Consider the following 24,255-nt stretch of genomic DNA (forward strand, 5'->3'; position numbering starts at 1 on the left):
ACCCCCCTCTCCTGTCCACTGTCCCCCCCACCTGTCCACTATCCCCCCCCTCTCCTGTCCACTGTCCCCCCCCCCCTCTCCTGTCCACTGCCCACCCTCTCCTGTCCACTGTCTCCCCCCCCCCTCCTAGCGGGAAATTTAACTCACGGGCAACGCCGGGTCTCTCAGCTAGTAATACATATATACCGTGACCCCAACCGTATATACCGTTTCCCCAATAATACATATATACCGTGACCCCAATAATACATATATACCGTGACCCCAACCGTATATACCGGACCGGAGCTGCGCATGGGGGGGGGGGGGGGGGGGGGGGGGAGCGGAGAGAGAGGGGGGGAGCGGAGAAACATACAGGGGGAGTGGAAAAGGAGGGACCCGGAAATTTTAAGCAACCTCCCCCCTCCTGTCCACTGTCCCCCCCCTCCACTGTCCACTGTCTCCCCCCCTCCTGTCCACTGTCTCCCCCCCTCCTGTCCACTGTCTCCCCCCCTCCTGTCCACTGTCTCCCCACCCCCTCTCCTGTCCACTGTCTCCCCACCCCCCTCTCCTGTCCACTGTCTCCCCACCCCCCTCTCCTGTCCACTGTCCCCCCCCACCTGTCCACTGTCCCCCCCACCTGTCCACTGCCCCCCCCCCCCTCTCCTGTCCACTGTCTCCCCCCCCCCTCCTAGCGGGAAATTTAACTCACGGGCAACGCCGGGTCTCTCAGCTAGTAATACATATATACCGTGACCCCAACCGTATATACCGTTACCCCAATAATACATATATACCGTGACCCCAACCGTATATACCGTGACCCCAATAATACTATATACCGTGACCCCAAAACTTATATATAAGATGACCCTAACCTTATAGAAAGTAAACCTAACAATATATACTGTGACCCTAATAATAAATAAATATATATATATATATATAGTGACTGCAAATCCCATTTCCCGGAGCTCTGAGGCAGAGATGGGGGGGGGGGGGGGGGGGAAGAGGCGGGGGAGGAGCAGGGCTGGGTGGGAGGCATAGTGTTGTTTATATTAGTGAGTAATTAGTGGATTCAGCAGTAAGACTTTGCTCCTGAGATTAACGAGGGCAGCATGAAGTATCCCAGGAATGTCAGGAGGCGGGGAGGCCACATCCACCCTGACAAGAACCGGGGGCCACACCAAATGGGGGACACACACACACACACACACACGTTACCCAGAGCTGGACATGGTGGTGGTGGGGGGCAAGGAACAACACACGTTACCCTGAGCTGGACGTGTGTGTGTGTATGTATAGAGACAACACGTTACCCAGAGCTGGACATGGTGGTGGTGGGGGGTAAGGAACAACACACGTTACCCAGAGCTGGACGTGTGTGTGTGTGTGTGTGTGTGTGTGTGTGTGTGTGTGTGTGTGTGTGTGTGTGTGTGTGTGTGTGTAGAGACAACACGTTACCCAGAGCTGGACACGGTGGGGGGAGAAAGGAGAGGAGGGAAGGGGACGACACGTTACCCACAACAGCAGACACACTGCGCGCCCCCCCCCCCACCCCACCCCCACCCTGCGGGTGACGAAGAGGGGTTTGTGGAGGTAAACTGTATGCGAGTAGTATGGCCTCAACACATTTTATTGCAATACAAAATCATGAACAAAGCGTGTGATCTGTCCCCCAAGATGCCTCAGGGCGCGATGGCGCTGGGACATCGCTGAGCCGGCAGCAGCGCCCACGAGAACCCAGCCCCAGAGTGCCACGGGACCAAGCCGGCCGGCCCCTTGCGCCACACATGTAAACAAAAGCCTCCGGCGTGCAAAGTGTCATACAAGAGAGAAACACTGCAGATTATAGGACAAGAAGGGGTTAACGAGGACCCCCCCGGGGGCGGACACCGCGTCAGGTCACGCTCCTCTCCCCTCAGCTGCAGGAATCCAGACCCAGAGAGGAACCCTGCCGCATCGGGTTGTGCTTCATTATTTGTGGAGTATTATCCAATGGCTTCTGGGGGATTCCCCTCGAGTCCTGAGTTTGAGGGTCCCCCCCCCCCCCCCTCTCCTAGATCCTGAGTTTGGTGGTGGCTGGGGGGCGGGTCTCACGGGATGGTTTCCAGGGTCCCCTGTATGTGGGTCTTGTTACAGGGAGTCCCTCCCCGGGCCCCCCACAGTACCGTTCACAGGAACCCGCAGCAACCGCTCCTCTTCTTCTGGGACTCGATATAGCTGTGGATCTGGAACTTGGGTTCGTCCTGACGGCCGGTTCTCTGTTTCAGCTCCCTGGGGATAGGGGGAGGGGGGGGGGGAAGAAAAGAGAGAGACACATGGAGCGAGGAGGATTGGAGGGTGGGTTGATTTTCCTACAATATACTGACTTTGCTTTTCCATGATCCACCCCCTCCCCCCACCCCCCCCAAAGTGGTCCTACAGTAGGTTTGGGATTCTACTGTGGGACTGGACCGGTTCTGATCCTCCTTACACATTAATAGGATTAGTGGGATAAGAAGGCCCCTCAGCTCGGATTCCTGTAGCACTGTCGGTAATCCCAAAGGCAGCCCGAGCTCTGATCCCGGGAGTCTTACCTCAGGGTATTAATGAGACTGAATGATTGGAACAGTCTAAAGAGCTCATGGGAGGGAGGATCCGGCGTTTCCATGGCCGCCGTCTCAGCCAATCCGAGCGGCCCTGGTTTTGGGGGGGGGTCAATGGGGGCTTGTGATTGCTTTACGGTTCAGGACCTGCCACACTCACTTTGCCGCAGCCAGAAACGCCAGCTCCACGTTCATGCCAGTCTTGGCGCTGGTCTCCATGAAGGGCACCCCATACTCCTAGAGAGGGGTGAACGAAACGAGGAAGAGGGGGGGGGGGTGGGGGGAGAGAGATAGAGGTGAAAGGGGGTTACGGACAAGAAGCATCCTGATCCACGCAGCCCAGGACATACCCTGAACCCCCGTGACCTCTGACCTTCGCAAGGGACTCTCCATCTTCGGTCCGGATGACGCGGGCACTGCTCACATCGCTCTGTATACAGATGAACAGGAGACCTCTAGTAGTACAGTGACATCCCCCTGCTCTCACCCCCCAACACACACCTCTAGGACTACACAGTGACACCCCCATCACGCAGACAAACTTCTAGGACTATAGTGACAGCCCCTGCTCTTCTACACAACGCTCTAGTACGACATGCACATGCTCCTCTCCTGATCATGTATGTATGTATGTATGTATGCACACACACGTATGTTAGTTAATGTGCGGCCCCATGGACCATAGACCCTCCCCCCCCCCGTAGCAGGAAGTCCCACGCACCTTGTTCCCGAGCAGCATGATGACCACATCCTTGTGAGCAAATTCATGAACCTCCGTGAGCCAGGCCTGGGGAACGGGATAAAGGGGGGCAGGAACGTACAGAGGGGTTACAAAGAATAAAGGTGGGGGGGTGGGGGAAGAGACGTACAGGGGATAAGGGGGGCAGGAACGTACAGGGGGGGTACAAGGGATAAAGGGGAGAGGGGGGGGGGGGGATGAAGAGACATACAGGGGATAAGGGAGGCAGGAACGTACAGGGAGTTCAGTGCTAGGTTTGGGGATACAGGGCGATGTTGGAGGGGAGTGGGGGGGGGGGGGGGGTTACATACCCGGATATTGTCAAATGACGCCTTGCTGGTGATGTCATACAACAGGAGCAGAGCTGGGGTGGGAAAGGGAGGGGAAAGGAACGTCACCAGCGGCCTCACATCCCTCCTCCCCCCCCCCCATCTGATCACATGACTTACCCTGTGCGTCCCTGTAGTAGGCGTGGGTCACACTGCGGAACCGCTCCTGCCCAGCCGTGTCCCAGATCTGCGGGGTGAGAGACATGTGCCACGAAACAGCCAATCAGAATGCAGCGTTTCCATCCAACTGGCGCATGCATCATATTACAGCCAATCAGAGCCCTGCTTTATAACTATGGGCACACCACCAACCAATCAGAGCTCTGTGTTGCAGAACAGCACAGAAGTGGGACACAGCCTGCTGAACCTTTTCACGTCTTGCAAGAATCCAGTTCTTTAAAAAGCATTAAAAACACACAAGCGATTCCCGAAAATGAAACCCCAGAGGAAGCGGCGCGTTCAGCGAAACGCGGCGCGATAGAGCGAGGATCGAGAGAAGCCCCTCCTCCGTTGGGCGGCCAGAAGTGACGCTGCTGGATGTGCGGCGAGATCTCGTCTCACCCGGCTTTCGGGAATCACTGTGTTTTTAATGCTATAAAGCAGGGGGGCGCAAACTTTTCGGCCTGTGCCCCCCCTTGCCTGCTCTCCCCCCAAACCCCCCCTCACCGGCGCGCTGACATCACGACGCCATGTGACCCCCACGGCGTCATTTGACGCCACCGGAGATAAGGTAAAGGACCTCAGAAAGGCCTCGCTCCCGGGTATTTAATTTAAATGCTTTGGGCAAGAGCGCGGGGGGCCTCTGTCAGCGCTGTGCCCTCCCCCCCAGAAAATCTCACGCCCCCCAGTTTGCGCACCCCTGCTTTAAAGAACCGAATTCTTGTAAGCCTTGATTTTAGAGGTTTCTTTTACCATACAGTTGATAATATATACACACACATACAGTCTGCACTTTAGTGGCGTCTCCACGCCCCTCTCTCAGATCATAGAGACCCCCCCCGACATCCCAGCGATCACTTTGCCCCCGACTGGGACCGGCTCGCACACATCGCCCCATTGTAAGCAGAAACATTGAAGGTTACGGCGCTGCGCTGATTGGAAACGTATTAGCGATACTGAGCTATGTAGCGTCTCCTCTCACCCCCCCGCCCGCTTCCGGTAGGGCTGTTCTATACTGCGCGCGGTAGTTTTAGTTGGCTGAGGTTAGTCAGACTTTCTGTAATGGTGCGGCGTGCACGGCAGGGGGGAAAAGATGAAGAAAATAAAGAATTTGCGCCGCTACAATGTATATGTGTGTGTGTTATGTGTGTGTATATGTGTGTTTGTGTGTGTATATGCGTGTTTGTGTGTGTATATGCGTGTTTGTGTGTGTATATGCGTGTGTGTGTGTATGTATATATATGTGTATATGCGTGTGTGTGTATGTATATATATGTGTGTGTGTGTGTGTGTGTGTGTGTGTGTGTGTGTGTGTGTGTGTGTGTGTGTGTATGTATATATGCGTGTGTGTGTGTGTGTGTGTGTGTGTGTGTATATGCGTGTGTGTGTGTGTGTATATGCGTGTGTGTGTGTGTGTGTATATGTGTGTGTGTGCGTGTGTGTGTGTGTGTGTGTGTATATGCGTGTGTGTGTGTGTATGCGTGTGTGTATATGCGTGTGTGTGTGTGTATATGCGTGTGTGTGTATGTATATGCGTGTGTGTGTATGTATATATGCGTGTGTGTGTGTGTATATGCGTGTGTGTGTGTGTATATGCGTGTGTGTGTGTGTGTGTGTGTGTGTATATGCGTGTGTGTGTGTGTGTGTGTATGCGTGTGTGTATATGCGTGTGTGTGTGTGTATATGCGTGTGTGTGTATGTATATGCGTGTGTGTGTATGTATATATGTGTGTGTGTGTGTGTGTGTGTGTGTGTGTATGTATATATGCGTGTGTGTGTATATGCGTGTGTGTGTGTGTGTATATGCGTGTGTGTGTGTGTGTACAATGTTAATAAACAATTTATTAAAGCATTTATTTCTTTCTTTCTTTCTAAACTTATTTACACTCTCACACACTCCACACACACTCCACACACACTCCACACACACTCCACACACACTCCACACACACTCCACACACACTCCACACACACTCCACACACACTCCACACACACTCCACACACACTCCACACACACTCCACACACACTCCACACACACCACTCTCACACTCTCACACTCTCACACTCTCACACTCTCACACTCTCACACTCTCACACTCTCACACTCTCACACTCTCACACTCTCACACTCTCACACTCTCACACTCTCACACTCTCACACTCTCACACTCTCACACTCTCACACTCTCACACTCTCACACTCCCCGTTAGAGAAAACGATTGGAACAAGTCTTTTTAAGGGTTGAGTGGAGGAGTACACCTCTAATTTATAAGTTACTAGCCGAGAGACCCGGCGTTGCCCGGGATGTAAATGCGTAATAGGTAGTATTATTTATAAATCGTGGAACAATAGGTGACTGTTTGTTGTAAAGGTTGGATAATAATGTTGAAAAGAAAGATGGAAGAAAATGTGAGTGGAGGAGTACACCTCTAATTTATAAGTTATATGGACTAAATTATTTATTTAGTTGCACTTTATGCACAATACTATTACCTGTATGTCACCAGCTTGTTATCTGTTTGATACTGATTATTTCAGATTGTCTTAGAGTTTTTATATTAACTTGTTATCTGTGTCACACGGATTAATATAGATTTGTTGCACTTTGTGATTTATATATTGGGAGCGTAGCCACGGTTTGGTTTTTGTAGCCTGTACCTTTTCACGTGGCGGGCTAGCATATCGGAGTAATAATGCGCGCTAATGTATGGGGAGCCGTCACACAAACTCACCTGTAACTTTACCTTCACCCGTCCACAGCCACTACCTTATTCTGCAGGAGAGAGGTACAAGAGTCAGACTGACACACACACACACACACACACACACACACACGGGATAAGCAAAGATAGAAGTGCAGAGCTGAGGCCGTCCACAGGCGACACAGAGCTCAGAACATGGGGATCGATCAAGCGCCTTCAGCCGAGACCAGGAGTCCGGCAAGGGATAAAAATCCAGATTCCAGCCACGGTCACTCAGAGCTGCCACGGGGGGCTACGGATCACACGGGAAGCAGAGAGCAACTGAGGGAGGGGAACAGCCACGGACAAATCCACACTGACCCCACAAACTCAGCAACAGGACAGTATAGAACACAGAGAGCTCCCCAAGAGCAGAGCGATCCCCAGACCCCCAAGAGCAGAGTGATCCCCAGACCCCCAAGAGCAGAGCGATCCCCCAGACCCCCAAGAGCAGAGCGATCCCCAGACCCCCAAGAGCAGAGCGATCCCCCAGACCCCCAAGAGCAGAGCGATCCCCCAGACCCCCAAGAGCAGAGCGATCCCCCAGAACCCCCAAGAGCAGAGCGATCCCCAGACCCCCAAGAGCAGAGCGATCCCCCAGACCCCCAAGAGCAGAGCGATCCCCCAGACCCCCAAGAGCAGAGCGATCCCCCAGACCCCAAGAGCAGAGCGATCCCCCAGACCCCCAAGAGCAGAGCGATCCCCCAGACCCTCAAGAGCAGAGCGATCCCCAGACCCCCAAGAGCAGAGCGATGCCCCAGACCCCCAAGAGCAGAGCGATGCCCCAGACCCCCAAGAGCAGAGCGATGCCCAACCCCCCCTCCCAAGAGCAGAGCGATCCCCCAGACCCCCAAGAGCAGAGCGATCCCCCAGACCCCCAAGAGCAGAGCGATCCCCAGACCCCCAAGAGCAGAGCGATCCCCAGACCCCCAAGAGCAGAGCGATCCCCAGACCCCCAAGAGCAGAGCGATCCCGTGGCCTGCAGGGTCAGATCCCTTTCACAGAGCGGAGATTTGTGGGGTTCAGTAGGCCGAGGTGTACACGGGACGTTCCACACACAAACCCCTTCCCCGCGGGGCACAGAGAGAGGAACCGACTGGCGCAAAGGGAATTCCACAGGGACGTTACCACCAGACCGATCCCGTCCCAAGATCGCCGCCACAAGCCCGAGGGGGAGGAACGGTTCTCTCTCTCACCCGGAAATCAATGCCCACAGTGGCCAGGAAGGTGCCGGAGAGAAACGCCCCGTCGTTGAACTGGATCAGGAAGCAGGTCTTCCCGACGCCCGAGTCTCCCAGCAGCATTACCTGTGAGATGGGCACACACATCTGTTAACCCCCACCCCCACGTGTGACCCGCACACACGCGCGTGACCCCCCCCCGTGGGGTGTGGCGCATGTGATATGATGGAAACCTGGGGGAAAAGTCACACAGGTCAGAGGTCACTGGATAGAATATCCCAATAATAAAAAGGAAGTGAACACAGGAGGTCAGAGGTGAGAAGGGCAAAGGTGACGAGGGTCCGGGCAGAGGTGACAGGAAGCAGACCTGGAAACCTTGCCCCAAAGGGCAGGTATGTGACCGGGGGCGCACTGCCCGGGTGCATGTGCGAACGCCCCAGTACAGGGTGTACTCTGTGCATGTGCAGTGTCATGTGCGACTCGTGTCACCTCTCGGTCACACCTCCCCCCCCCCCCCAGTCCTTCCCCCTCACTCCACAGTGACAAACTCACAGCCGCCTCTAAAGTAAACTCGCCCCACCCCAATACAGAGCGCAGGCCCGTAACTATACACCCCCTCACCCCAATACAGAGCGCAGGACCGTAACTATACACCCCCTCACCCCAATACAGAGCGCAGGCCCGTAACTATACAGCCCCTCACCCCAATACAGAGCGCAGGCCCGTAACTATACAGCCCCTCACCCCAATACAGAGCGCAGGCCCGTAACTATACACCCCCCCCCAATACAGAGCGCAGGCCCGTAACTATACACCCCCTCACCCCCACCACACCCCAACATTCAGCCCGACCATCTCCCACGCAGGAGCGGCGCCACCCTGCACACGTCACACGCAGGAGCGCCGCCACCCTGCACACGTCACACGCAGGAGCGCCGCCACCCTGCACACGTCACACGCAGGAGCGGCGCCACCCTGCACACGTCACACGCAGGAGCGGCGCCACCCTGCACACGTCACACGCAGGAGCGCCGCCCCCCTGCACACGTCACACGCAGGAGCGCCGCCCCCCTGCACACGTCACACGCAGGAGCTGCGCCCCCCTGCACACGTAACACGCAGGAGCAGCGCCACCCTGCACACGCAGGAGCAGCGCCACCCTGCACACGCAGGAGCAGCGCCACCCTGCACACGCAGGAGCAGCGCCACCCTGCACACGCAGGAGCAGCGCCACCCTGCACACGCAGGAGCAGCGCCACCCTGCACACGCAGGAGCAGCGCCACCCTGCACACGCAGGAGCAGCGCCACCCTGCACACGCAGGAGCAGCGCCACCCTGCACACGCAGGAGCAGCGCCACCCTGCACACGCAGGAGCAGCGCCACCCTGCACACGCAGGAGCAGCGCCACCCTGCACACGCAGGAGCAGCGCCACCCTGCACACGCAGGAGCAGCGCCACCCTGCACACGCAGGAGCACCGCCACCCTGCACACGCAGGAGCACCGCCACCCTGCACACGCAGGAGCACCGCCACCCTGCACACGTCACACGCAGGGTCTCTTGCAGAGATAGAGAAACTGTCAAAACCGCAACATCCGACCACAGGAACCACGTGATGGGAGAGAGAAGCAAGCGCTGGAGACGAACGACTTAACAGCTAGGCCCTGCTCAGTACCACTATACACGGCTGTGCTCTGTATCACCATACTCTGCATCACTATGCACTGCAGCTTATCTTAATTCCAGATAAGTGAATGTGACAAATATTATTGATCCGAGAACAGGAGAGAGTGACAGAGGGGGAGACAGAGGGGGAGACAGAGGGGGAGACAGAGGGGGAGACAGAGGGGGAGACAGAGGGGGAGACAGAGGGGGAGACAGAGGGGGAGACAGAGGGGGAGACAGAGAGTGTGTGTGGGGTATGTATAAAGTAAATAAATAAAAAGATAGATATATTACAGCTCAACCCCATTATAAAGCAAATCCGCTTATAACGCGATGCAAGCGTGGCTCCTAATCTTCGTATTTATGAATATTTTACAATACGATTATTGGCGTCTTAAATACTTTATTGTACAATTGTACATTATTTCCCCCTTATAAAGCGGTGCTTGGGGTCCAAAGAATCACATCGCGTTATAGGCGGGTCGCGTTAGAAATAATGTACAATTGTACAATAAAGTATTTAAGACACCAATAATCGTGTTGTAAAGTATTCATACATACAAAAATTGGGAGCCACCCTTACATCGCGTATATATACACACACACACACACACACACACGTTGCTATTTGTGATCATTTTAACATTATATATACACAATATATATACACAATTTATAAGCAGCCCAGTAAATATTATTGCAAGACATATATATATGTCTTGCAATAATATAATGAACCAATAATAACAAACCCTATAACTGGGCTGCTTATAAATTGTGTATATGTATGAATGTATGTATGTATATATATACACACACACACACACACACACACACACACACACACACACACACACACACACACACACACACACACCCCCCCCCCCCCCCCCGGCACACAGTGTATATATATACACACACACACACTCTCACACACACACACTCTCACACACACACACACACACACACACACACACACACACACACACACACAGTGTATATATACACACACACACACTCACACACACTCACACACACTCTCACACACTCGAACACACACACACAGGCACACAGTGTATATATACACACTCACACACTCACACACTCACACACACTCACACACACTCACACACACTCACACACACTCACACACACTCACACACTCACACACTCACACACGGCACACACTGTATATATGACACCCTGTCCCCGCACCTTACAGCTCAGGTCGGAGCTGGCGCAGGATCCGGGTTTTCGGGTCACTCTCGGGGTGTGACCCGGATCTCTGGCCGGTACCGGGCACGTTCCGTTCGGGGCTCCGGACATCGCGTCGGGTGAGAGCGGAGTGAGACCTTTAAAGCAGGAACTGGGCGGCGCCGCCCGGCAGGGGGAGGAGCCAACGCAGGTCACGCCCACCTGCCGGACCAGCTCAGCTGGGGGTGACATTCCTACCCGAGGGTGACCCGGGCAGGTGACGTCACAGGAGAGAAGAAGCGGGTGTTTGTGTCAGTGTCAGTGTCTGTCATTGTAGGGGGGAGGGGGTGACTCCTTTTATGGGGTCACCTGGCCCCCGCCCTGTCCCCACCGCTGTGTGTGGGTCACCTGGACCCCGCCCTGTCCCCACCGCTGTGTGTGGGTCACCTGGACCCCGCCCTGTCCCCACCGCTGTGTGGGTCACCTGGACCCCGCCCTGTCCCCACCGCTGTGTGTGGGTCACCTGGACCCCGCCCTGTCCCCACCACTGTGTGTGGGTCACCTGGAACCCGCCCTGTCCCCACCGCTGTGTGTGGGTCACCTGGACCCCGCCCTGTCCCCAGCGCTGTGTGTGGGTCACCTGGACCCCGCCCTGTCCCCAGCGCTGTGTGTGGGTCACCTGGACCCCGCCCTGTCCCCACCGCTGTGTGTGGGTCACCTGGACCCCGCCCTGTCCCCACCGCTGTGTGGGTCACCTGGACCCCACCCTGTCCCCACCGCTGTGTGTGGCTCACCTGGACCCCGCCCTGTCCCCAGTGCTGTGTGTGGGTCACCTGGACCCCGCCCTGTCCCCACCGCTGTGTGTGGGTCACCTGGACCCCGCCCTGTCCCCAGCGCTGTGTGTGGGTCACCTGGACCCCGCCCTGTCCCCACCGCTGTGTGTGGGTCACCTGGACCCCGCCCTGTCCCCACCGCTGTATGTGGGTCACCTGGCCCCCGCCCTGTCCCCAGCGCTGTGTTTGGCTCACCTGGACCCCGCCCTGTCCCCACCGCTGTGTGTGGGTCACCTGGACCCCGCCCTGTCCCCAGCGCTGTGTGTGGGTCACCTGGTCCCCGCCCTGTCCCCAGCGCTGTGTTTGGGTCACCTGGACCCTGCCCTGTCCCCAGCGCTGTGTGTGGGTCACCTGGCCCCCGCCCTGTCCCCACTGCTGTGTGTGGGTGACCTGGACCCCGCCCTGTCCCCACCGCTGTGTGTGGGTCACCTGGACCCCGCCCTGTCCCCATCGCTGTGTGTGGGTCACCTGGACCCCGCCCTGTCCCCACCGCTGTGTGTGGGTCACCTGGACCCCGCCCTGTCCCCAGCGCTGTGTGTGGGTCACCTGGACCCCGCCCTGTCCCCACCGCTGTGTGTGGGTCACCTGGACCCCACCCTGTCCCCAGCGCTGTGTGTGGGTCACCTGGACCCCGCCCTGTCCCACCGCTGTGTGTGGGTCACCTGGACCCCGCCCTGTCCCCACCGCTGTGCGTGGGTCACCTGGACCCCGCCCTGCGCCCTTCTCATCTGGAGGGTGTCGCTCACCGTTGGGTCTCATCCTGGGGGTGTCACTCCCCAGAGGTTATCCTGAGGGTGTCACTCACCGGAGGGTCTCATCGGGAGGGTGTCATATACCCTGAGCGTGGGGCCTGTCCGTCTACGTGACACGCGGGGGCTTTAACTCTCTGAGTAATCGTGGCACGCACACATATACACACCCTCCCACCGCAGGGTGACAGAGGGGACCTGTGTCCCTCCCACCGTAGGGTGACACCGAGGAGACCGGTGTCCCTCCTACCATAGGGTGACACAGAGGAGACCGGTGTCCCTCCCACCGCAGGGTGACACAAAGGAGACCTGCGTCCCTCCCACCGCAGGGTGACAGAGGCGACCTGTGTCCCTCCCACCGCTGGGTGACACCGAGGAGACATGCATCCCTCCCAACGCAGGGTGACACCGAGGAGACCTGCGTCCCTCCCACCGCAGGGTGACACCGAGGAGACCTGCGTCCCTCCCACTGCAGAGTGACAGAGGAGACCTGCGTCCCTCCCACCGCAGGGTGACACCGAGGAGACCTGCGTCCCTCCCACCGCAGGGTGACACAGAGAAGACCTGCGTCCCTCCCACCGCAGGGTGACACCGAGGAGACCTGCGTCCCTCCCACCGCAGGGTGACAGAGGAGACCTGCGTCCCTCCCACCGCAGGGTGACACCGAGGAGACCTGCGTCCCTCCCACCGCTGGGTGACACCGAGTAGACCTGCGTCCCTCCCACCGCAGGGTGACAGAGGAGACCTGCATCCCTCCCACCGCAGGGTGACAGGAGACCTGCGTCCCTCCCACCCCAGGGTGACAGAGGAGACCTGCGTCCCTCCCACCGCAGGGTGACAGAGGAGACCTGCGTCCCTCCCACCGCAGGGTGACAGAGGAGACCTGCGTCCCTCGCACCCCAGGGTGACAGAGGAGACCTGCGTCCCTCCCACCGCAGGGTGACACCGAGGAGACCTGCGTCCCTCCCACCGCAGGGTGACACCGAGGAGACCTGCGTCCCTCCCACCGCAGGGTGACACCGAGGAGACCTGCGTAGTGTTTTCTGGTCGTGGTGAGAGCAGCGGTCCTGCTGATTCCTATACAACCGGCTCAGCCAACGGGCTGGGAACGTATATAACATATACATTCACACAACAGACAGGTATAAAGGACAGCCACGCGCCTGCATGTAACCCTCCTAAAGGGTTACTAAAAGGTTGGAGTGTATCGGGCCCCACCCTGTGTTGACATGGGATCATGATATCACAAAGAGAAAGTGAAAGCTCGAAGGTTAGGTTCCCGGAGGGCAAGAGGAGTGGAGCCTCGGGGAGAGTAGAAATGTATGTTCTTAAAGTAATATTACAAGGCCAGACCCCCCTATTGTGTTGTAGATAGGGACAGTGCCCCTTTTAGTTAGGACCCCAGCAGAAGGCTAAGGGAGTCCAACATAGCTAACGAATAGGAAACCGGCACGCCAAAGGGGGGGGGCCTCAAGTCAAGAGTGGGTGACCGCGGACCAGCTCTAACCGCGGATCTGCATTACCATCCCCCTCAGTATGAAAGGAAGTGGCAGGTCCCAAACGGGGCAGATGTCTAGTGTTCACTTACAAAGGAGCCCCCAAGGATTCCCGTATGGGCCCCGTGTAAATGGGGTTACCCCGAAGCAACAAGGGGGTGAGCCGGGTCCCTCACACAAACGAAACGAAGTGAATATACCGCCATTATAGTGTTAAGAGTGGGCACTGATGGAAGAAACCGTAGTCCCGCACGTTGGATATAAAATCGTACAACGTCTGGAAATGTGACCGGTCCCCGCGCCCGGGGACCTGAATAAGAGACCGTTGTATGGCAAATGTTTCGGGCGCCTATTATTCTGCAACCTTGCGATCTCATCGCCCCGCCGCCTGAATCCCGAGTCAAGGTAACGCATGCGGAGTAGATGCACACGTTACACCGATGTGGCTTCCCTGGGAGCCGGGCGAGGAGGGTAACCTGTATGTAATATACTGTATATATTCACACGACAGGCAGGGAGCGCGGGGGGTCCCCTTAAATATATGTCAGGGAGCGCGGGGGGTCCCCCTGAATATGTGGCAGGGAGCGCGGGGGTTCCCCCTTAATATATGGCAGGGAGTGCAGGGGTTCCCCCTGAATATATAGCAGGGAGCGCGGGGGTTCCCCCTGAATATGTGGCAGGGAGCGCGGGGGTTCCCCCTTAATATGTGGCAGGGAGCGCGGGGGTTCCCCCTTAATATATGGCAGGGAGTGCAGGGGTTCCCCCTGAATATATAGCAGGGAGCGCGGGGGTTCCCCCTGAATATATGGAAGGGAGCGCGGGGGTTCCCCTGGAATATACGACAGGGAGCACAGGGGTTCCCCCTGAATATATGGCAGGGAGCACAGGGGTTCCCCTTGAATATATGGCAGGGAGCTTGGGGGTTCCCCTTGAATATACGACAGGGAGCACAGGGGGTTCCCCCTGAATATATGGCAGGGAGCACAGGGGTTCCCCTTGAATATATGGCAGGGAGCGCAGGGGTTCCCCTTGAATATATGGCAGGGAGCATGGGGGTTCCCCTTGAATATATGGCAGGGAGCACGGGTTCCCCCTGAATATATGGCAGGGAGCGCAGGAAATCCCCCTGAATATATGGCAGGGAGCGCGGGGGTTCCCCCTGAATATATGGCAGGGAGCGCGGGGGTTCCCCTTGAATATATGGCAGGGAGCACAGGGGTTCCCCTTGAATATATGGCAGGGAGTGCAGGGGTTCCCACTGAATATATTGCAGGGAGCACGTGAATTCCCCCTGAATATATTGCAGGGAGCGCGGGAATTCCCCCTGAATATATGGCAGGGAGCGCGGGAATTCCCCCTGAATATATGACAGGGAGCGCAGGAATTCCCCCTGAATATATGGCAGGGAGCTTGGGGGTTCCCCCTGAATATATGGCAGGGAGCGCGGGAATTCCCCCTGAATATATTGCAGGGAGCGCGGGAATTCCCCTTGAATATATGGCAGGGAGCACGGGGGTTCCCCCTGAATATATTGCAGGGAGCACGGGGGTTCCCCCTGAATATATGGCAGGGAGCGCGGGGGTTCCCCCTGAATATATGGCAGGGAGCGCGGGGGTTCCCCTTGAATATATGGCAGGGAGCACAATGGTTCCCCCTGAAAATATTGCAGGGAGCATGGGGGTTCCCCTTGAATATATGGCAGGGAGCATGGGGGTTCCCCTGAATATATGGCAGGGAGCACGGGGGTTCCCCTTGAATATATGGCAGGGAGCGCGGGAATTCCCCCTGAATATATTGCAGGGAGCGCAGGGGTTCCCCTTGAATATATGGCAGGGAGCACGGGGGTTCCCCCTGAATATATTGCAGGGAGCACAATGGTTCCCCCTGAATATATGGCAGGGAGCATGGGGGTTCCCCTTGAATATATGGCAGGGAGCACGGGGGTTCCCCCAGAATATATTGCAGGGAGCACGGGGTTCCCCCTGAATATGACAGAGCATGGGGATTCCCCTTGAATATATGGCAGGGAGCGCAGAGGTTCCCCCTGAATATATGGCAGGGAGCGCAGAGGTTCCCCCTGAATATATGGCAGGGGGCACGGGGTTGACCTTGGATGTAGGAGTGTGCCGGCTTGGCTGGGGGGTCCCGAGGAGAGGGGTGACATAGAGCACATAGCTGGAGGCAGAGGCAGACAGTCGTATACAGACAGATGGATTAAAGAGATTATATTCGGTGGGAGTTACAACCCCTGCAGTGCTGGCGCACCGTGCCCCGGACCTCACCGTGAATCCGATGCCCACCGTGGCCGTGAAGGAGCCGGGAATGAACTTGCCCTGGTCATACTGTACGAGCAGTGACGTCTTCCCCACTCCGCTGTCCCCAACAAGGATAGTCTAGGAAAGAAGGTGACAGAAAGGCAGGGGGGTTAGACAGTTAGGGCAGGTGACCCAGACCGGGCGGGGGAAGGGGCACGGAGGACCGCAGAAGTCAAGGGCAACTTCGTTGAGACCGGGCTCCCCCTTCCTGCTGATTGAATGGGCCCTACTCAATCATTTGGGCCCACATGCCACACCCCTCCACCCCCCATACCCCCTCCACCCCCCATACCCTCTCCACACCCCCTCCACCCCATAGGGAGCGGTTAGGGGAGGAGTTAGAGGAGAAGTTATAGGGAGCGGTTAGGGGAGCAGTTAGAGGAGGAGTTATAGGAGCAGTTAGGGGAGGAGTTATAGGGAGCGGTTAGGGGAGCAGTTAGAGGAGGAGTTATAGGGAGCGGTTAGGGGAGGAGTTATAGGGAGTGGTTAGGGGAGGAGTTAGGGGAGGAGTTATAGGAGCAGTTAGGAGAGGAGTTATAGGGAGTGGTTTGGGTAGGAGTTATAGGAGCAGTCAGGGGAGGAGTTATAGGAGCAGTTAGGGGAGGAGTTATAGGAGCAGTTAGGGGAGGAGTTATAGGGAGTGGTTTGGGTAGGAGTTATAGGAGCAGTTAGGGGAGGAGTTATAGGAGCAGTTAGGGGAGGAGTTATAGGAGCAGTTAGGGGAGGAGTTATAGGGAGTGGTTAGGGGAGGAGTTATAGGAGCAGTTAGGGGAGGAGTTATAGGGAGTGGTTTGGGTAGGAGTTATAGGAGCAGTTAGGGGAGGAGTTATAGGAGCAGTTAGGGGAGGAGTTATAGGAGCAGTTAGGGGAGGAGTTATAGGGAGTGGTTAGGGGAGGAGTTATAGGAGCAGTTAGGGGAGGAGTTATAGGGAGTGGTTTGGGTAGGAGTTATAGGAGCAGTTAGGGGAGGAGTTATAGGAGCAGTTAGGGGAGGAGTTATAGGAGCAGTTAGGGGAGGAGTTATAGGGAGTGGTTTGGGTAGGAGTTATAGGAGCAGTTAGGGGAGGAGTTATAGGGAGTGGTTTGGGTAGGAGTTATAGGAGCAGTTAGGGGAGGAGTTATAGGAGCAGTTATAGGAGCAGTTAGGGGAGGAGTTATAAGGAGTGGTTTGGGTAGGAGTTATAGGAGCAGTAAGGGGAGGAGTTATAGGAGCAGTTAGGAGAGGAGTTATAGGGAGTGGTTTGGGTAGGAGTTATAGGAGCAGTTAGGGGAGGAGTTATAGGAGCAGTCAGGGGAGGAGTTATAGGGAGTGGTTTGGGTAGGAGTTATAGGAGCAGTTAGGGGAGGAGTTATAGGAGCAGTTAGGGGAGGAGTTATAGGAGCAGTTAGGGGAGGAGTTATAGGGAGTGGTTTGGGTAGGAGTTATAGGAGCAGTTAGGGGAGGAGTTATAGGGAGTGGTTTGGGGAGGAGGTATAGGGAGCGGTTATAGGAGCAGTTAGGGGAGGAGTTATAGGAGCAGTTAGGGGAGGAGTTATAGGAGCAGTTAGGGGAGGAGTTATAGGAGCAGTTAGGGGAGGAGTTATAGGAGCAGTTAGGGGAGGAGTTATAGGAGCAGTTAGAAGAGGAGTTATAGGGAGCGGTTATAGGAGCAGTTAGGGGAGGAGTTATAGTGAGTGTCAGGCTCCGTGTCGTGCTCTATCAGACAGCGTGGCTCCGTGTCGTGCTCTATCAGACAGCGTGGCTCCGTGTCTTGCTGTATGAGACAGCGTGGCTCCGTGTCGTGCTCTATCAGACAGCGTGGCTCCGTGTCGTGCTCTATCAGACAGCGTGGCTCCGTGTCGTGCTCTATCAGACAGCGTGGCTCCGTGTCGTGCTCTATCAGACAGCGTGGCTCCGTGTCGTGCTCTATCAGACAGCGTGGCTCCGTGTCGTGCTCTATCAGACAGCGTAGCTCCGTGTCTTGCTGTATGAGACAGCGTGGCTCCGTGTCGTGCTCTATCAGACAGCGTGGCTCCGTGTCGTGCTCTATCAGACAGCGTGGCTCCGTGTCGTGCTCTATCAGACAGCGTGGCTCCGTGTCGTGCTCTATCAGACAGCGTGGCTCCGTGTCGTGCTCTATCAGACAGCGTGGCTCCGTGTCGTGCTCTATCAGACAGCGTGGCTCCGTGTCGTGCTCTATCAGACAGCGTAACTCTGTGTCGTGCTCTATCATGTCGTGCTCTATCAGACAGCGTGGCTCCGTGTCATGCTCTATCAGACAGCGTGGCTCCGTGTCGTGCTCTATCAGACAGCGTGGCTCCGTGTCGTGCTCTATCAGACAGCGTGGCTCCGTGTCGTGCTCTATCAGACAGCGTGGCTCCGTGTCGTGCTCTATCAGACAGCGTGGCTCCGTGTCATGCTCTATCAGACAGCGTGGCTCCGTGTCGTGCTCTATCAGACAGCGTGGCTCCGTGTCGTGCTCTATCAGACAGCGTGGCTCCGTGTCTTGCTGTATGAGACAGCGTGGCTCCGTGTCGTGCTCTATCAGACAGCGTGGCTCCGTGTCGTGCTCTATCAGACATCGTGGCTCCGTGTCGTGCTCTATCAGACAGCGTGGCTCCGTGTCGTGCTCTATCAGACAGCGTAGCTCCGTGTCTTGCTGTATGAGACACCGTGGCTCCGTGTCGTGCTCTATCAGACAGCGTGGCTCCGTGTCATGCTCTATCAGACAGCGTGGCTCCGTGTCGTGCTCTATCAGACAGCGTGGCTCTGTGTCGTGCTCTATCAGACAGTGTGGCTCCGTGTCAGGCTCTATCAGACAGAGTGGCTCCGTGTCGTGCTCTATCAGACAGCGTGGCTCCGTGTCTTGCTGTATGAGACAGCGTGGCTCCGTGTCTTGCTCTATCAGTTACAGCATAACTCTGTGTCGTGCTCTATCAGATAGCGTGGCTCCGTGTCTTGCTGTATGAGACAGCATGGCTCCGTGTCTTGCTCTATCAGACAGCGTAACTCTGTGTCGTGCTCTATCAGACAGCGTGGCTCCGTGTCGTGCTCTATCAGACAGCGTGGCTCTGTGTCGTGCTCTATCAGACAGCGTGGCTCCGTGTCTTGCTCTATCAGACAGCGTAACTCTGTGTCGTGCTCTATCAGACAGCGTGGCTCCGTGTCGTGCTCTATCAGACAGTGTGGCTCCGTGTCTTGCTCTATCAGACAGCGTAACTCTGTGTCGTGCTCTATCAGACAGCATGGCTCCGTGTCATGCTCTATCAGACAGCGTGGCTCCGTGTCGTGCTCTATCAGACAGCGTAGCTCCGTGTCGTGCTCTATCAGACAGCGTAGCTCCGTGTCTTGCTGTATGAGACAGCGTGGCTCCGTGTCGTGCTCTATCAGACAGCGTGGCTCTGTGTCGTGCTCTATCAGACAGCGTGGCTCCGTGTCGTGCTCTATCAGACAGCGTAACTCTGTGTCGTGCTCTATCAGACAGCGTGGCTCCGTGTCGTGCTCTATCAGACAGCGTGGCTCCGTGTCGTGCTCTATCAGACAGCGTAACTCTGTGTCGTGCTCTATCAGACAGCGTGGCTCTGTGTCGTGCTCTATCAGACAGCGTGGCTCCGTGTCGTGCTCTATCAGACAGCGTGGCTCAGTGTCGTGCTCTATCAGATAGCGTGGCTCCGTGTCGTGCTCTATCAGACAGCGTGGCTCTGTGTCGTCCAAATACAGGAGAGTACGGTTCAATACTGCACACCTGGTAACCCTATCCGGTGAGAGAGCAGCCGGACACGGAGTAGGGGTTTCCCACCATACTATTTCCAGGACACATGGGGTGTCTGCATACAGGGACTAGTGGGCTGACCGTTTGTTTTCAATGTCGTTTAAGAAATAAAGCTTTGACCTTATTATTGACGGTGCGGTCTCCGTTCTTAGGTGGGGGTAAAATCAAAGGGTATGGACACAAAGACTTTATAAACACGGACTCCAGTAAATACCGGGACATTTAAACTTGCAGGAGATACCGGCACCCCATACTGAGGCCTGTACCTCGGGATACCGGCACCCCATACTGAGGCCTGTACCTCGGGATACCGGCACCCCATACTGAGGCCTGTACCATGGGGGTTCCCCTTGAATATATGGCAGGGAGCACGGGGGTTCCCCCAGAATATATTGCAGGGAGCACGGGGTTCCCCCTGAATATGACAGAGCATGGGGATTCCCCTTGAATATATGGCAGGGAGCGCAGAGGTTCCCCCTGAATATATGGCAGGGAGCGCAGAGGTTCCCCCTGAATATATGGCAGGGGGCACGGGGTTGACCTTGGATGTAGGAGTGTGCCGGCTTGGCTGGGGGGTCCCGAGGAGAGGGGTGACATAGAGCACATAGCTCTGTGTCGTGCTCTATCAGACAGTGTGGCTCCGTGTCAGGCTCTATCAGACAGAGTGGCTCCGTGTCGTGCTCTATCAGACAGCGTGGCTCCGTGTCTTGCTGTATGAGACAGCGTGGCTCCGTGTCTTGCTCTATCAGTTACAGCATAACTCTGTGTCGTGCTCTATCAGATAGCGTGGCTCCGTGTCTTGCTGTATGAGACAGCATGGCTCCGTGTCTTGCTCTATCAGACAGCGTAACTCTGTGTCGTGCTCTATCAGACAGCGTGGCTCCGTGTCGTGCGCTATCAGACAGCGTGGCTCTGTGTCGTGCTCTATCAGACAGCGTGGCTCCGTGTCTTGCTCTATCAGACAGCGTAACTCTGTGTCGTGCTCTATCAGACAGCATGGCTCCGTGTCATGCTCTATCAGACAGCGTGGCTCCGTGTCGTGCTCTATCAGACAGCGTAGCTCCGTGTCGTGCTCTATCAGACAGCGTAGCTCCGTGTCTTGCTGTATGAGACAGCGTGGCTCCGTGTCGTGCTCTATCAGACAGCGTGGCTCCGTGTCGTGCTCTATCAGACAGCGTAACTCTGTGTCGTGCTCTATCAGACAGCGTGGCTCCGTGTCGTGCTCTATCAGACAGCGTGGCTCTGTGTCGTGCTCTATCAGACAGCGTGGCTCCGTGTCGTGCTCTATCAGACAGCGTAACTCTGTGTCGTGCTCTATCAGACAGCGTGGCTCCGTGTCGTGCTCTATCAGACAGCGTGGCTCTGTGTCGTGCTCTATCAGACAGCGTGGCTCCGTGTCGTGCTCTATCAGACAGCGTGGCTCAGTGTCGTGCTCTATCAGATAGCGTGGCTCCGTGTCGTGCTCTATCAGACAGCGTGGCTCTGTGTCGTCCAAATACAGGACAGTACGGTTCAATACTGCACACCTGGTAACCCTATCCGGTGAGAGAGCAGCCGGACACGGAGTAGGGGTTTCCCACCATACTATTTCCAGGACACATGGGGTGTCTGCATACAGGGACTAGTGGGCTGACCGTTTGTTTTCAATGTCGTTTAAGAAATAAAGCTTTGACCTTATTATTGACGGTGCGGTCTCCGTTCTTAGGTGGGGGTAAAATCAAAGGGTATGGACACAAAGACTTTATAAACACGGACTCCAGTAAATACCGGGACATTTAAACTTGCAGGAGATACCGGCACCCCATACTGAGGCCTGTACCTCGGGATACCGGCACCCCATACTGAGGCCTGTACCTCGGGATACCGGCACCCCATACTGAGGCCTGTACCTCGGGATACCGGCACCCCATACTGAGGCCTGTACCTCGGGATACCGTTACCCCATACTGAGGCCTGTACCTCGGGATACCGGCACCCCATACTGAGGCCTGTACCTCGGGATACCGTTACCCCATACTGAGGCCTGTACCTCGGGATACCGGCACCCCATACTGAGGCCTGTACCTCGGGATACCGGCACCCCATACTGAGGCCTGTACCTCGGGATACCGGCACCCCATACTGAGGCCTGTACCTCGGGATGCCGGCACCCCATACTGAGGCATGTACCCCGGGATACCGGCACCCCATACTGAGGCCTGTACCTCGGGATACCGGCACCCCATACTGAGGCCTGTACCTCGGGATACCGTTACCCCATACTGAGGCCTGTACCTCGGGATACCGGCACCCCATACTGAGGCCTGAACCTCGGGATACCGGCACCCCATACTGAGGCCTGTACCTCGGGATACCGGCACCCCATACTGAGGCCTGTACCTCGGGATACCGGCACCCCATACTGGGGCCTGTACCTCGGGATACCGGCACCCCATACTGAGGCCTGTACCTCGGGATACCGGCACCCCATACTGAGGCCTGTACCTCGGAATACCGGCACCCCATACTGAGGCCTGTACCTCGGGATACCGGCACCCCATACTGAGGCCTGTACCTCGGGATACCGTTACCCCATACTGAGGCCTGTACCTCGGGATACCGGCACCCCATACTGAGGCCTGAACCTCGGGATACCGGCACCCCATACTGAGGCCTGTACCTCGGGATACCGGCACCCCATACTGAGGCCTGTACCTCGGGATACCGGCACCCCATACTGAGGCCTGTACCTCGGGATACCGGCACCCCATACTGAGGCCTGTACCTCGGGATACCGGCACCCCATACTCCACCACATACTACCGGCACCCCATACCCCCCACACACACACACACACACAGACACACAGATGCCTCTCTATATACAGCATATACATATACACACACGCACACAGATGCCTTCTCTCTCTCTCTATATATATATATATATATACGCACGCACACACAGATGCCTTCTCTCTCTCTCTATATATATATACGCACGCACACAGATGCCTCTCTCTCTCTCTCTATATATATATACGCACGCACACACAGATGCCTTCTCTCTCTCTCTCTCTATATATATATATACGCACGCACACACAGATGCCTTCTCTCTCTCTATATATATATATACGCACGCACACACAGATGCCTTCTCTCTCTCTCTCTCTATATATATACGCACGTACACACAGATGCCTTCTCTCTCTCTCTCTCTCTCTCTCTCTCTCTATATATATATACATACGCACGCACACACAGATGCCTCTCTCTATTTATACAGATATACACACTGTGTAGTAGCTCCCTCACCTTGTGCAGCAGTTCTTCGTTATATTCAGGGGGCTCTGTCCCCCCCTCCATGTCTGTGCTGTCATTCAGCATCTCCCTCCCCTCCATGTCTGCGCTGTGATTCATTCTCCCCCCTCCAGGTCTCTGCGCTGTGATTCACCCTCCCCTCTCCATGTCTGCGCTGTGATTCATCCTCCCCCTCCAGGTCTCTGCGCTTTGATTCACCCTCCTCTCTCCATGTCTGCGCTGAGTCACTCCCTCCCCTCTCCATGTCTGCGCTGTGATTCACTACCTCCCCTCTCCATCTCTGCGCTGATTCACTCCCCCCCTCCATGTCTGCGCTGATTGACTCCCCCCATCCTTGTCTGCGCTGATTCCCTCCCCCCCCTCCATGCCTGCGCTGTGATTCCCTCTCCCTCCCCTCTCCATGTCTGCGCTGATTCACTCCCTCCCCTCTCCATGTCTGCGCTGTGATTCACTCCCTCCCCTCTCCATGTCTGCGTTGTGATTCACTCCCTCCCCTCCATGTCTGCGCTGAGTCACTCCCTCCCCTCTCCATGTCTGTGTTGTGATTCACTCCCCCCACTCCATGTCTGCGCTGTGATTCCCTCTCCCTTCCCACTCCATGTCTGCGCTGTGATTCACTCCCCCCCACTCCATGTCTGCGCTGTGATTCACTCCCCCCACTCCATGTCTGCGCTGTTATTCACTCCCCCCCACTCCATGTCTGCGCTGTGATTCACTCCCCCCACTCCATGTCTGCGCTGTTGTTCACTCCCCCCCCACTCCATGTCTGCGCTGTGATTCACTCCCCCCCCCTCCATGTCTGCGCTGTGATTCACTCCCCCCCACTCCATGTCTGCGCTGTGATTCACTCCCCCCCCCCTCCATGTCTGCGCTGTGATTCCAAATCCAGGAATCGGGGGGAGCATGTTCATCAGGATCACCCCAAAATTGCTATAGCACTATATTTGCCTTTCTCTCATTTTGGGGTGATCCTGATGAACATGCTCCCCCCGATTCCTGGATTTGCTGTCGTGTACTTGGGAATGTGTACATTTCCCTTGGAGGTTGAGACTTCATTTTTATCATCTTACAATTAATTTAATTTATTTCACAATTCACATTATTAGTTCATTAGTGTTTAGAAGCGCCTGTTTGAATCACTTTGATGTCTGCGCTGTGATTCCGCGTCCCCCCTCCATGTCTGCGCTGTGATTCCGCGTCCCCCCCTCCATGTCTGCGCTGTGATTCCGC

The 24,255-nt window shown here is 56.1% G+C and overlaps 1 protein-coding gene across 1 annotated transcript; it reads right to left on the reverse strand.

Annotated features, from left to right (window-relative positions):
• Window positions 1–1,597: 1,597 nt before the first annotated feature.
• On the reverse strand, window positions 1,598–23,127 carry RAB37 (RAB37, member RAS oncogene family). Its single transcript, XM_075579814.1, is given in 11 exon segments — window positions 1,598–2,256; window positions 2,728–2,804; window positions 2,941–2,997; window positions 3,289–3,354; window positions 3,618–3,670; window positions 3,756–3,822; window positions 6,530–6,546; window positions 6,549–6,570; window positions 7,735–7,845; window positions 15,939–16,049; window positions 23,020–23,127. Coding segments are annotated over 11 exon segments (789 nt in total). The 5' UTR covers window positions 23,125–23,127; the 3' UTR covers window positions 1,598–2,153.
• Window positions 23,128–24,255: the final 1,128 nt, after the last annotated feature.

This window comes from Ascaphus truei, chromosome 22 (assembly GCF_040206685.1).
Source record: "Ascaphus truei isolate aAscTru1 chromosome 22, aAscTru1.hap1, whole genome shotgun sequence".
In the NCBI taxonomy this organism is placed as follows: Eukaryota; Metazoa; Chordata; class Amphibia; order Anura; family Ascaphidae; genus Ascaphus; species Ascaphus truei.